At 35.8% G+C, this 13,642-nt stretch overlaps 1 protein-coding gene across 1 annotated transcript in view; it reads right to left on the bottom strand.

The window, feature by feature from the left end:
- Positions 1–13,642, bottom strand: part of CDC40 (cell division cycle 40) — a 61,120-nt gene that overhangs the window by 37,636 nt on the left and 9,842 nt on the right. Inside the window, exons 2-3 of the mRNA XM_030316148.1 lie at positions 9,916–10,002; positions 2,100–2,229 (exon numbers count right to left, since the gene is read on the bottom strand). Coding sequence (XP_030172008.1) covers positions 2,100–2,229; positions 9,916–10,002 — 217 coding nt within the window. The remainder of the gene's footprint in view (positions 1–2,099; positions 2,230–9,915; positions 10,003–13,642) is intronic.

Raw genomic sequence — 13,642 nt, 5'->3', positions numbered from 1 at the left:
AAAAAAAATTAAAAAAAAAAAACAACCATCACTGAATACATAGTATTTCACGTGATACTGTTTTCTTAACCTTTAAAAATGTTTTTTTTTTAAGTTTTATTGAAGTTTATTTATTTATTTTGAGAGAGAGAAGGAGAAGAGAGAGAGAATCCCAAGCAGGCTCCAAACTGTCAGCACAGAGCCCGATGGAGGGCTTGAACCCACGAACCGTGAGATCATGACCTGAGCCGAAATCAAGAATCAGACACTTAACTGACTGAGCCACCCAGGCTCCCCTTAACCTTCTTTAATCCTATCTTATAATAATGGAAGTTAATGGTAGATAGGACAGAAAAATTTGTTCAGAACTTAAAACAAATTCTGTAAGAAATAAAAGGAGGAATTAGAATTCTAACTGCAAAGAAAGAAAAAAAAGAGAATGTGTTGATGTCTAAAGACGTGATTATTAAGTTTGTTGTAAAATTCAAAGTTTTCTTTGTCAATTACTTTTTGGAAAAGAAACATTAGCACAAGAAACTAATTCATAAAGAAGATAACAATTACAACATCATAAAGACACAGATGAGGATTACAGAAAGAGAAAGGAAAGGTACCACCGAATACTAGCAAATCTGATATAAGTGACTAGGAACTATAATCTGTGGAACTATCAACAGGGACATTATAAAGACCATCTTCTTTTAGAGGAGATTCCTGACCTTGTATGCATGTTAACTTTATTAAATCCTACCACTGACAGATCAGATATAATTATTTTACACAATGAATCTGTGGCCATTCTATTTCCTGATGTCCTTCAGTAAATAAGAGAAAACATTTCAGAGAGAAGATGTGAGAAACAGAATAAAGTCAGTCGGTTAATAACAAGATATACAGAATGTACCAAGAAAACAAATAATCTGATGAAAAATGAGCAAAAGACATGAATAGACATTTCTCCAAAGACATCCAGATGGTCAACAGACGCTTGAAGACATGCTCAACATCTCTGATCATCAGGGAACTGTAAATCAAAACCACAATGAGGTATCACCTCACGCTTGTTAGAATGGCTAAAATCAAAACCTCAAGAAACAACAGGTGTTGGCGAGGATGTGGAAAAAAGGAACCATCGTGCACTGTTGGTGGGAATGCAAACTGGTACAGCCACTGTGGAAAACAGTATGGAGGTTCCTCAAAAAATTAAAAATAGAAATATCATATGATCCAGTGATTCTACTACTGGATATTTACCCAAAGAATAGGAAAACACTAATTCAAGATTTATGTAGCTCTATTTTACTGCAGCATTATTTACAACAGGCAAGTTATGGAAAAAATCCAAGTGTCCATCGATAGTTGAATGGATAAAGATCTGAAAGATATATACAAGATATATACAAGAATATTACTCAGCCACAAAAAAGAATGAAATTTTACCATGTGCAACAACATGGATGGATCTAGTGGGTATAAAGTCAAAGTGAAATAGGTCAGTCAGAGAAAGAAAAATACTATATGATCACTCATATGTGCAACTTAAGAAATAAAACAAACGAACAAAGAAAAAGAGACAAAGCAAAAAAAGACTCAACTATGAAGAACAGACTGATGGTTACCAGAAGGGAGGTGAGTGGGGGGATGGTGAAATAGGTGAAGGAGATTAAGAGAACACTGATCATGATGAGCACTGAGCAGTGTATAGGATTACTGAATCACTATAGTGTACATCTGAAACTAATATAACAATGTGGGTTAATTATACTGGAATTAAAAATAAAAGTAAATTCAACACTATCTGGTCATTTACCAACTTCAGCAGTGACCTGCATATAATGGACATTCAATAACAAGTGTTCATTATCAACTACAACAGAGAACATTCTGTTTTCAAGACCACAGAGTATTTCTAGTACTCAGAAATCACAGCAGATTTAGAATGACAGCTAAAAATATTAGTTTAACTTCACACTTGTATAAATACTTATAGATGTGTTTAAGAAAATGCACCTTTTGGAAAAGGAATCTAGGTTATTAAATTTAAAAAGCAAGAAGATAAAACAGATAATCACACACCCAAAAATGTGTCAAACTGGAAACTGTAAATCTTATCTCCTTACCATAGGTGGCAAAAGTTCTTCTTTGCTGTTCAAACATAAAGTCATTGATATGAGCTGGTTCAGCATATCCAGAAAGCATATTTCTAGGGGCAGCCATTTGCTGTGTCCTAAAGGGATTTTCTGGTCCAAACTGCAATGTTATAAGAAAAAAAAATCAAACTTAAATCCTAAGTATATAAAGCCAGAATACCAGAATTATTGTACAATATATTTTCAATTCTAAATCATTAGGGGCTAAGTAACCTACTTGGGAACATGCTCCCCACACATGGTTCAGCGCAGTTGGGCAATGGCTGATGAGCACTGTTTGTCAGCCCAGCCCCTAGGATAGAAGGAGAGGAACCCAGCTCACCCAAGTCTCTGAATGGCTATTTAAATTTAAATTACTTAAAATAAAATATTCAGTTCCTCGGTCACACTAGCCAGACTTCATGTGCTCAACGGTCACATGTGGTTATTGGCTACTACATTTCCTTCATTGCAGGAAGTTCTCAACGTTTATTTATTTTTGGGACAGAGAGAGACAGAGCATGAATGGGGGAGGGGCAGAGAGAGAGGGAGACACAGAATCGGAAACAGGCTCCAGGCTCTGAGCCGTCAGCCCAGAGCCCGTAGCGGGGCTCGAACTCACGGACCGCGAGATCGTGACCTGGCTGAAGTCGGACACTTAACCGACTGCGCCACCCAGGCGCCCCTATTGCAGGAAGTTCTATTGGACAATGCTGCTCTTGATTACTGAGTTACTATATTTTTGTCCAACGATTTGGGGGATTTGGGGTGACTTTTTTTTTTAATTTATAAAGATGATTTTTGGTATATCAATAATGGTACCATGATGTAATTTTAAAAATACATGTTTCTTCTCTACTAGATTATGAGTTCTTCAAAGGTAGAGACTTAAAATCCTCAATACTTACCATCATGCATGACATACTGAAAGCATTAATGAAGTGAAAGATTAATCAGAACCCCACTGGGGTCAGAGAATAGGAAAAAGACAATAAAAGTAAAATGCTTGAAGAAATCCCTAGAAAAAGATATTGCAAATGAAATAAAATTACTCTGAGAAGTCACACTATGAAAGTCTTACACAAAATAGTACATTATCATCTGTTTATAATGCTTTGAGTTTCCGTAATGGTTTCCAAATGTTATTTAATTTGATTTGTACAAAGATCCTGGAAAGTTAGAGAGGTATTCTCCTTCTCATGTTAGAAATGAAGAAAAAAGGCTAAAGATGATATATTTTATCTGCCCCAGAGTCAATAGTTTTATTATTAATTGGTAGAACCAAGGTTAGAACAAACTCTAGTCTAGGATTCTATTGTATCATAACATTCCTTAAATGTACAATCATACTAACTTTTAAAAAAATGGTAAAAAAAGTATCAGATTATGTCAAGCACTATTAATTTAATAATATTTATTTAATGGTAATGGAAAAATCCAACTCTGTATTTTTTTGTTTGTTTTAAAATAAACAATGAAATGAACTTCCCACTTTGGAAATAGTGGGGTTAGACAAGATATTCTTATTTAAAGTCTGGAAGGTCTTCATGATAAAGTATTTCAGTGTCAGAACACCTTAAGTCACTACCATTAGAAACCACCATTCCTGTGATATATTTCCAGAGCCATAAATATAAGTTATTGGTCTTCTCTTAAGGAGAATGCTGCCTTCTCTAGATATCAATATTATACTATGCACAAAAATCTGAATTTAAATGATGTTACATTTGCTTTATGTTTTTTTTCTGCTTTAGAAGAAAATGCATTACTACAATACTCTTTTATATTGATAGCTTCCATTTCTATGTTTAAAGTGATTCAATTTAAAAATATTTGATTTACATACAAAACTTTTATTACTATTCATTCTGAATTTATAATAAAGGAGAGTGCAAGATTTCACAGCCCATATTAGTTCCTCCTTACTAATGGGTAGAAACATAAGGGAGAAAAAAAATCTAGACTACTGAATGCTGCCAGTTATAGTAACTTTGTCACGAAATTTATTACAAAAACAAGAAACATCCATAAGAGTAAGGATAATAAAGTGATTTAAGTTTCCTAGATGTTCTACCTAATATAGTCAGCTATCACACACAAAGCAGTATCTGATATTTCTGGGGGGAGGGGGGGATCTAAAATGATAAATATCTCCATTGATCTTGTTACTCATATAATAAGCTAACCATTATATTTATAATTTCCATTTGAAAAAGGAAAATACAATTTCCATAGTCTTATTTTATTAAGATTTTACGAAAAAAAAAAAGAACAATTCTTCTACTGGCCATATATATCAAATCAGCTCTATTTTTTTAAAGAAAAATTCTCAGTGTTAAGGAACTTTGATTTCTATATGAATACAGATCCACAGATTACAGCTACGTGTATCTTATATTGGTGCTATTTCTAAAGCAGTCTAAAAATTTTAATGTGCTATGTTTTATAGATGTTTAAGCTGGAGACAACAAAAAAATCTTCTAATGCTATAGGAAGCTGGGTTGGGGGAGGATCTATCTACTTCTGGCTCACCCCAACTGCCTGGTTAACAGCAGCTACTGGAACTGACCTTAAAGATATTAAATAAATGCCAACAAAGAAAAGAAGAGAAATGTTATTCAGCAGAAGTCAGCTCTTCTCAATTCCTTAAAAATTATGTGTCCCAGATGTTCCTGGTCTCTGTGAATATGCATTTCTATTAATTCTGGGTTAACCATTAAAAAACAAAACAAAGTATAGGAGCACTTGGCTCAGTTGGTGGACCATGTGACTCTTGATCTTGGGGTTGTGAGTTTGAGCCCCATGGTGGTTGCAGAGAATACTTAAAATAAAAATATCTTCCAAAAAATAAAAAAATCAAAAAGCACATAAAAAACACACAAAACTGACTTCCAAATATTCTTTTTAACTTCTGGCAATTACGTTTAACTAAATTTGTATTCAAGGGATTTTAAAAATACAAATTTAATTAGGTATGAGTATTTAGCGGTTTTTAGCTAAGACCATACTGAAGTACACCACAGTCAGTTATAATCTTAATCTCCCATATAAAATATACACATTTAAGTATTAATTCATAATTCAGATCACTACATCTCAGGATGTTCCTAAGTATGCTTATATGTTTCACCTGAGTGAAGTAGTGATTTATTTAGAAAGTAGGAGAAAAGCATTTTTAATTCGTTAAGACGCGGGTAGATAAATCTAAGAAATCTGTGTATCGTAAGGCAGTGGTTCTCCAAAGTCTTCAGGAGGTACAGTACTTGAGGGTCAGTGTCTTAGCAGTATAGCATAACATCACAGGTATTAAGAAAATTTACACTAAGTCACAGTCAGAAAAACTGTGAAATCATCATCATAAATTCACATATAGAACACCCCCCCAAGTTATTGAACCAGTAATAATCATATTATACTTAGATTTCTGGTAAGTTTTTCATTAATGTTTACTGTAGCCATCAATGGTTAAACATTTAGAAACAAACTTTAAGGTGAGAAGATCCTGTTGATTAACTTAATTATTTTCCACAAATTTGGAAAAGATCACCACAATTCATTTTTATTGGGAGAATACCTCAATCATGTAAGACATAAGCAGAGTTTATTACTAAAACAAGATCTTTTACTAGTATGGGTTCTATGACCTTGGGCCTCAGTTTCCTCATCTATGAAATAAAAGAGCTGAACTGTCTTCTAAAGTTCATTCCAACATTAATATTTATAGCAGCCCTTATGGCCAGATTTCTAATATAAACTAGGAACTTTTTTTTCCGTTTAACTTTGATGTTTTTCTATTCCTAAAAGTACTATTATTTTAAATCTGAAAATCTCCCTGAAACTTACAGGTTTTACATGAGTCTAGGAAAGCTAACAAGTACATTTTTCTCTAAGTAGATCCAAAAAGGATTGAGTGAAATGAAGAAAATCAGTAGACTAAAGCAATGGCTATTATATCTTCAAGTTCTATCTATAATTTGAGAAAGCTTATCCGGATACTAGGTTAGACCACTTAGGAAAAGTCCTCGGTTGGGAGGGAAAAATAGTATTTTATAAAATAAAGTAGTCAATTCAGTTAATTTACTGAACTAGCAAAGTCCAAGATGTAGGGGTATAATGTGCAAACTCTGCAACGGTCTACAAACAGGTCTTCCAGCCACAGAGCAATTGTGAAGAGTGATGTGAACTCACATCCCCAAATACATTACCTGCTGACAGTAAACCCTGAGACTTGGTTTCCTCCCTATAAAATAGGGATTAGAGTACTAATAATAACATGGGTTATTGTAAAGACTAAAGGAGATGAGGTATACAACTATATAAATCTCTCAGGGATGCAGGATACAGTAAGAAATGGTACTTTTATTTCTATGACCACTCTTTTCCATCATGCAAATCCTTACCAAATTAACCTTCCTAAAAATTCAGCTTTAATTATGCCGCTTTAATAAGAACTTTAAAAATCTATGTATCATCTATTAAATCAAGACCAAACTGTTTACATTGGCCAGAACCCTGTGCAACACCATGCAAACTATCACTCTAATCTTACCTCTCTGTTCTCTCCAACTGACAATGACTAAAGTATTCCTTCCTGTTCTTTAAATCTTTTATAATTTGGCTAATGCTACTCTCTTCTGCCTGGAATCTTTCCTCATAAAAGCCTTTCTAGCCATCAATGCCAGTAATAGTAACATAAATAACAGTAAGGGCTGCTACTTATTAAATGCTTACTCTGTGCCAGAGTTTCCTAGGCATATCACACATTAGTGTGTGTATCCATATAACTTGGTAAAGTAGAAATTATCTTCATTTTACCCTTGAGAAAACTAAGGTAACCCAGGGTCACACCAAAGCTAATAAGCAGTACATTTAACCCCAAATCTCATGTTCTTAACTGGGACTTTACTGTTTATTTTAAATTCAAGTGTTTTTTTTTTTTTTAATTAATTTACTTTTAAATTTATTTATTTAAGTTCAAGTTAATTAACATACAGTGTAGTACTGGTTTCAGGAGTAGAATTTAGACATTCATCACTTACATATAATACCTAGTGCTCATCCCAACAAGTGCCCTCCTTAATGCCCATTTAGCCCATCCCCCCACCCACCAACCCTCAGTTTGTTCTCTCTGTATTTAAGAGGCTCCTATGGTTTCCCTCCCTCTGTTATGTTATTTTTCCTTCCCTTCCCCTATGTTCATCTGTTGTGTTTCTTAAATTCTACATGAGTGAATTCATAGATTTGTCTTTCTCTGACTGACTTATTTTGCTTAGCATAACACACTCTAGTTCTATCCACTTTGTTGCAAATGCTGATTTCAAGGGGTACATGCACCCCAGTGTTTATAGTGGCACCTCTCAACAATAGCCAAACTATGGTAAACACACAAACATCCATCGACTGATGAATGGATAAAGAAGATGCGGTATATAAAATGGAATACTACTTGGTGATCAAAAAGAATGAAATCTTGCCATTTACTGTTTATGTTTTTTTTACGTTTTTATTTTATTTTTGAGAGAGAGACAGAGTGTAAGCAGGGGAGGGGCAGAGAGAGAGGGAGACACTGAATCTGAAGCAGGCTCCACGCTTTGAGCTGTCGGCACAATGCCCGACGTAGGGCTAGGACTCATGGAACCGAGCTGAAGTTCGGACGCTTAACCGACTGAGCCACCCAGGTGCTCCAGCCATTTATTATTTTAAATACTACTTTCTCCATGAAACTTTTTCTTATCTTTACAACCAGACACAATCTCTCCTTTAACCTGAACAGGACTTTAGGCATTCTAGGAAACAATGTGCTCTCTATCGTTTTAGTGTATGTGCTGCTGAAGCGAGCACTCTATCTTTTAAAATAACACAAAGCATATCCTCTCTGGTAAACAGTAGCTTGAGGAGAGGGGTTATATCTTGTTTCTAACAATGGATTCTCAAAATATGGGAACTTGAATTTCATCCAGCAAAGTTCCTGGTGACACCTTTCCATACTTTGCAAATTACACAGATCCCAGTCATAAAATTCTAAGTTAATTATCTATTATGTAACAGACAATTCATTTGGCAACCAGGAAAAATTGTAATTTTTCTTCACTTTTCCCTCTCATCACTCCTTTCTCAAATTGGTGACAAGCATCAGTGTTTGTAACATAAACTAATTTATATATTGAATGGGAGGCTCCCTAAAACAAGAAAAAAAAAGAACAGATCATTAAAGGATTGGTAATCTCACAAAGACAATGATACGCCTAATGCCTCATCAATATCACCAAAAAAAAAACAACTTCATCTTTTAAATTTTGAAAACAGTAATCACACAGCAATGTATTAGTTATGCACAGGACCTAAACATTTAAGAGAAAGAGACTTCATATAAAATGCACTGACATAGGAAGGTCACACGCACGCGTGCGCGCGCGCACACACACACACACACACACACACACACACCACACTACTTCCAAACTTTCTCATTTCCTGAATTTAGTGGCCCTATTTTATTGAAGCACTTTTCATTTAAAAAAATCATGAAGCATATATGTAACGTACAACCTTTCTTCACTGTGCCAGCTAAAGTGGTGCCAAGGGATATGAAACAGTCTATAGGTTCAACAGGCTAGAAGGACTTAAGAAATAATATAATAAAATTTAAAATGTGCTGCAGTCTAAGAATATGAGCATGGGATTTCTGCTAACTGGACAGCCGGAGAACCGCTACACGGATGTCTAAATGCTAGCACTGACATCATCAGCTGTGCTACATTTTTCACTCGCCGTATTTCAAGTGACTACAGAAACCTGAGCAGGCAGATTATATAAAACAGCTTTATGACTGCTTTATCAAAAAAAGGACAATGACCGTGTGCTCAAAACCAAAAAGTATTAAAAAGTACCTCTTTCTTCATTCAGCTGCAATAAAATATGGCTCCTTACCCCCATTTTAAAGCGCTTCTTACAGATCCTGCTACCGAAGGCTTACTTTTTTGTTTTATAATGACCATTTTCTGGCATCTCCATTTTCTCAGCCAAGCATTCTTTCCCTTTTTGAAAACAAAATAGCTATAAACTTCATTTTTCTACAAAGACTTTCCTAAATGGACAGTTTTCACTGTTTTCCTTCCTTCCTTCCTTCCTTCCTTCCTCCCTCCCTCCCTCCCTCCCTCCCTCTTTTCTTTTCTTTTCTTTTTTCTTTTCTTTTCTTTTCCTTTTTTTGCCTTTTCCCCCCTCATCTTCTTTGTGCTTCCATCAGCATTAATCATCATCACCACCACCACCATCATAAGATGTCTCACACAGAGCAAGCAATACACCCTGTGACTACTTCTGAGCAGTGAACACATTAGCACGGCACCCCTTTTTTGCATTCATCACAGGAGCATTTGTAACCAGATGTTTCATAATACACTCCGCACCGATGATGCTAATAAAACAAGTTCTTTTTCCTTTATGGTTAATTTATAATACTCCCTTAACAATACTGAGGAAGATGTTAACTATGTTCACATCTAAGAACCAAACATTTTAAAATGTCTTTTTTCAAAAGACAGAGTTCCATTCTATCAGATAGTTGTATGTTGGTAGGCAAACATTAGCACATTTTTAAAGGTACAATTTCTTTTTTAAAAAATTGAGATATAATTGACACATAACAAGACATGTTTTTTGAAAGTTTAAATGTATATTCTTGTGAGAAAACTCCAAAAAACTCACTGTTTATCTACCTATGTATAATTCAAATGCATTAGCAAAAGGCAGAATCTTTTTTTTTTTTTTTTTTTAAGGCAGAATCTTAAATATAATGTTTTCTCACCTCAGGAGCAAACATGGTCTCATAGGTAGGATTATACTGAACCTCTTTGACTGCAGGGTCAAGGTGAACTCCGGTCTCCAAATCTTCCTAGAAGAAAACCAAATGAACGTTAAAGATCTGACAGATGAAAATTTTATTTTAGAAACTACATTAAGATCATACTAGCCAGCTTAACAGTAATTTTATGATTATTACACGAGTACCATATGATTAATATTTCTAATAATCAAGGACTAATAGAAGTAATGTATATATAGGTATAGAAGTTAGAATGCATAACAAAATTTTTTTCCTTTCAAAATACTGACTTTGTCTCATCTGAACATATTAAAAACTTTTCTAAATAAGCTAATAAGCTACTCAAAGCCTTAAATTAAGAGAGTCCAACTCCTCTTTTTTTATGGACTCAAAACCTCCAGTTCCAAATTCAGGATAACTCCTTCTTTATTCACCAAACCTTATTAGCTATACCGAGATGGCACATGGTTCAGGACTGAAGAAGTGGCAGGACCCTAACATTCTAAATCTAAATCTTACACTCTATGCCAATGTTTCAACCATCTTAAATTCATCCCCTAGCTTTAACAAACACAAAAATCTCACGTCCACCGGAGAATCACTGGGGATCTCTATTTTGTGTAACCCCAACACTTACAAATACCGTAATTCCCAAATTGGCATCTCTAGTCTGGACCTCTCCTCTGAACTCTAAAGACTTGTGTATCTGACCTTTAACTCAACATCTTTTCTCCCAGGATGCCTAATGGACATCTCAAACTTGATATATCCAAAAGTGAACTTCTGGTCACCCCTTCCCAATGACTTCTTCCAGCCTTACATCTGCTCACGAAAAAACTCCTGGAGTTATCCTTGATTCCTCTTTCTTTTACATTGTACCTCCAATTCATCAGCAGATCCTCTATCTTCTACACACATCTAGAGTTCAACAACTTAAGTCCTCTTTCATGGACATCTCACAACCCAATTTATCAACTCGCACCTGGATTATTGCAATAGTCTCTGAAATGGGCTCCCTGCTTCTACCCTTGTACACTCACAGCCTCACTCCATGCAGGAGCTGTGAGATTTTTAAAAAATATTAGATTATGTTACTCCTGCTCTAAACCCTCAGGTAGCTTCTCCACTCAGAGTAAAAGCCTAATAAAAGGTGTAAAGGCTCATTACCAGTTGTTCTCAGAAAGTAAGTATGGTTCCCCTAGGTAGTGTTACAAGGCATTTTTGTCTTCCTGTATTGTTCTGCCTGATTATTTACATATTAAAAACATGCTGTTCATACATGTTTAATTTGCACATTAATCAGGTAATAAATACCTTTCCTTTACTTAGGGTACTCAAGTTATATTTTAAAATGTTTAAGAAAGTTACATATCATATGTGAATTATACTTCAGTAAAGTGGAATTACAAAATTACTATTACAAAATGAGGATGTTTGAATCTAATTGGTTGAGAATTATCCTCCCCCTCAGATCCTAGAATGATCTGTACCCCCACTCGCCTCCATAAACTTCTGTATTCATCTAGTCCTGTGCCGATGCTCATTAACTCCAGCCTCACTGGCTTCTTTGCTATTCCAGAATTCACCAGAGGACAATCCTGCCTCAGGGTCTCTGCATGTACTGTTCCCTTTTCTTGGAATGTTCTTTCCCTGGATATTCACATGATTGGTCTCTCTCTTTTTCAGGTCCCTGCTCAGTTTTTCCACTTTCCTCTTACTTTGCTTTATTTTTCTCCATTATATTTTTCATCATCTGACATGTTTATTTATTGTCTGGATTTTGAATGCACAAATGTATCTTCGAACCCTAGAATTATCCCTATCACATCACCACCTTTATTCTGTTGGTCTTTTGCTGATGTGACATACATCTGTCAACACAATGCATAACACAACTCAAAGTAATAATCAAAAAACATTTTTAATGTTTATTTATTTTGAGAGAGAAAGAGAGAGAAAGAGAGAGAGAGAGAGCGAGCAAGCATGTATGTGCATGTGCACACAAAGGAAGGGCAGACAGAGAGAGGGAAAGAGAATCCTAAGCAGGCTCCGCACTGTCAGTGCACGGGCCACCACAGTGCTCAATCCTCAACGTGAGATCATGATTGAATGGAAATCAAGAGTTGGATGCTTACCCAGATGCCCCGGAAAAATTTTTTTTAAAGGTGAGATATCAAAAGGGTGCCTGGGTGGCTCAGACACTGGTTGAGTGTCTGACTTCGGCTCAGGTCATGATCTCACAGTTCGTGAGTTCGAGCCCTGCATCAGGCTCTGTGCTGACAGCTCAGAGCCTGGAGCCTGTTTCAGATTCTATGTCTCCCTCTCTCTCTGCTCCTGCCCTGCTCACACGCTGTCGCTCTCTCTCAAAAATAAATAAAGATTAAAAATGGGGCGCCTGGGTGGCGCAGTCGGTTAAGCGTCCGACTTCAGCCAGGTCACGATCTCGCGGTCCGTGAGTTCGAGCCCCGCGTCGGGCTCTGGGCTGATGATGGCCCAGAGCCTGGAGCCTGCTTCCGATTCTGTGTCTCCCTCTCTCTTTGCCCCTCCCCCGTTCATGCTCTGTCTCTCTCTGTCCCAAAAATAAATAAACGTTGAAAAAAAAAATAAAAAATAAAAAATAAATTAAAAAAAAAAAAAGATTAAAAAAAAATTTTTTTAAGGGTGAATGATGCTGCAGAAGAAGCAATGCTACTGACAAATGAAGAGCTGGGAGACTTAGAATGACTAATGACAAAGACTAGGAAACTGACCAAAGAAAATAATACTGTAGGCACACAATTATTGTTCCAAAATTTTACCACTTCTAAAGCAACCCTCACCCAAAGCAGCCAACTTAGTTTTTCTACTTCTCAGAGATAGAGTTCTTCAAATATGACTCCCTTAAACTTCCATCCTCTCTAGTTTCAAAACTGTATCTTTACCTTCTCTTGTCTTTCTCATGGCTTCAATCTCCACCTTAGATTTTTATCTGCAACCTTGACCACACGCTTCGCCTCTGGATCCATATATGCAGCTGCTTACTGAACTGCATTATACGGGTGTTCCATAACATCAAACACTTTGTGTCCAAAACACATCTCAATCCACCATGCCTCTACCTTCACTCACTAACAAATAAGGCACAGAATCTTGATTCCATTTCTGAAATATTTCTCCAACAACTCCACTTCTACAGTCCCTCTCCACATCCCTGTCTCCACTGTTCTAGCACAGACTCCATCATATCTTGTCTATTCTAATACCTCCTTATCTGGTTTAATACACTCCCACTTTTGCCATATTAGACAAATTACCGATTTTTAAAAATATCAAGTACTTGCATCTATTCTGTGCTGTTGGCAATGTCACTCTCTTTGTTCCTTATTGTATATCCCTTTATTATCTGATAATATGTCATCTTACTTTCTTTTATACCTTTCCTCCTCTTGGCTCAGTAAAACTGCTTTTCCATGGTCCTAAGGAATGTTGTACATAATTCCTTATAGCAATTGTGATACTATATTATTTGTTGCACATGACTTTTACGAAGATTTTATATCCTCACTGCCTAGTAGAATGCAGAGAATTTAGTGTATGTTCAATAAATTTGTTAAATTGAAGAAAGAAAAGTCAAATCCATAGAGAAATTAAAGAGGGTGAAGGCTGAATAATGATCACCAAATCTGGCAATTACATCACAAAAAAGCCTTTGCCAGAATGATTCTGGTAG

The sequence above is a fragment of the Lynx canadensis genome, chromosome B2 (assembly GCF_007474595.2).
Source record: "Lynx canadensis isolate LIC74 chromosome B2, mLynCan4.pri.v2, whole genome shotgun sequence".
NCBI lineage: Eukaryota > Metazoa > Chordata > Mammalia > Carnivora > Felidae > Lynx > Lynx canadensis.
Note: the sequence above shows the minus strand (reverse complement) of the source record. Positions and strands in the feature narration are given on the sequence as shown.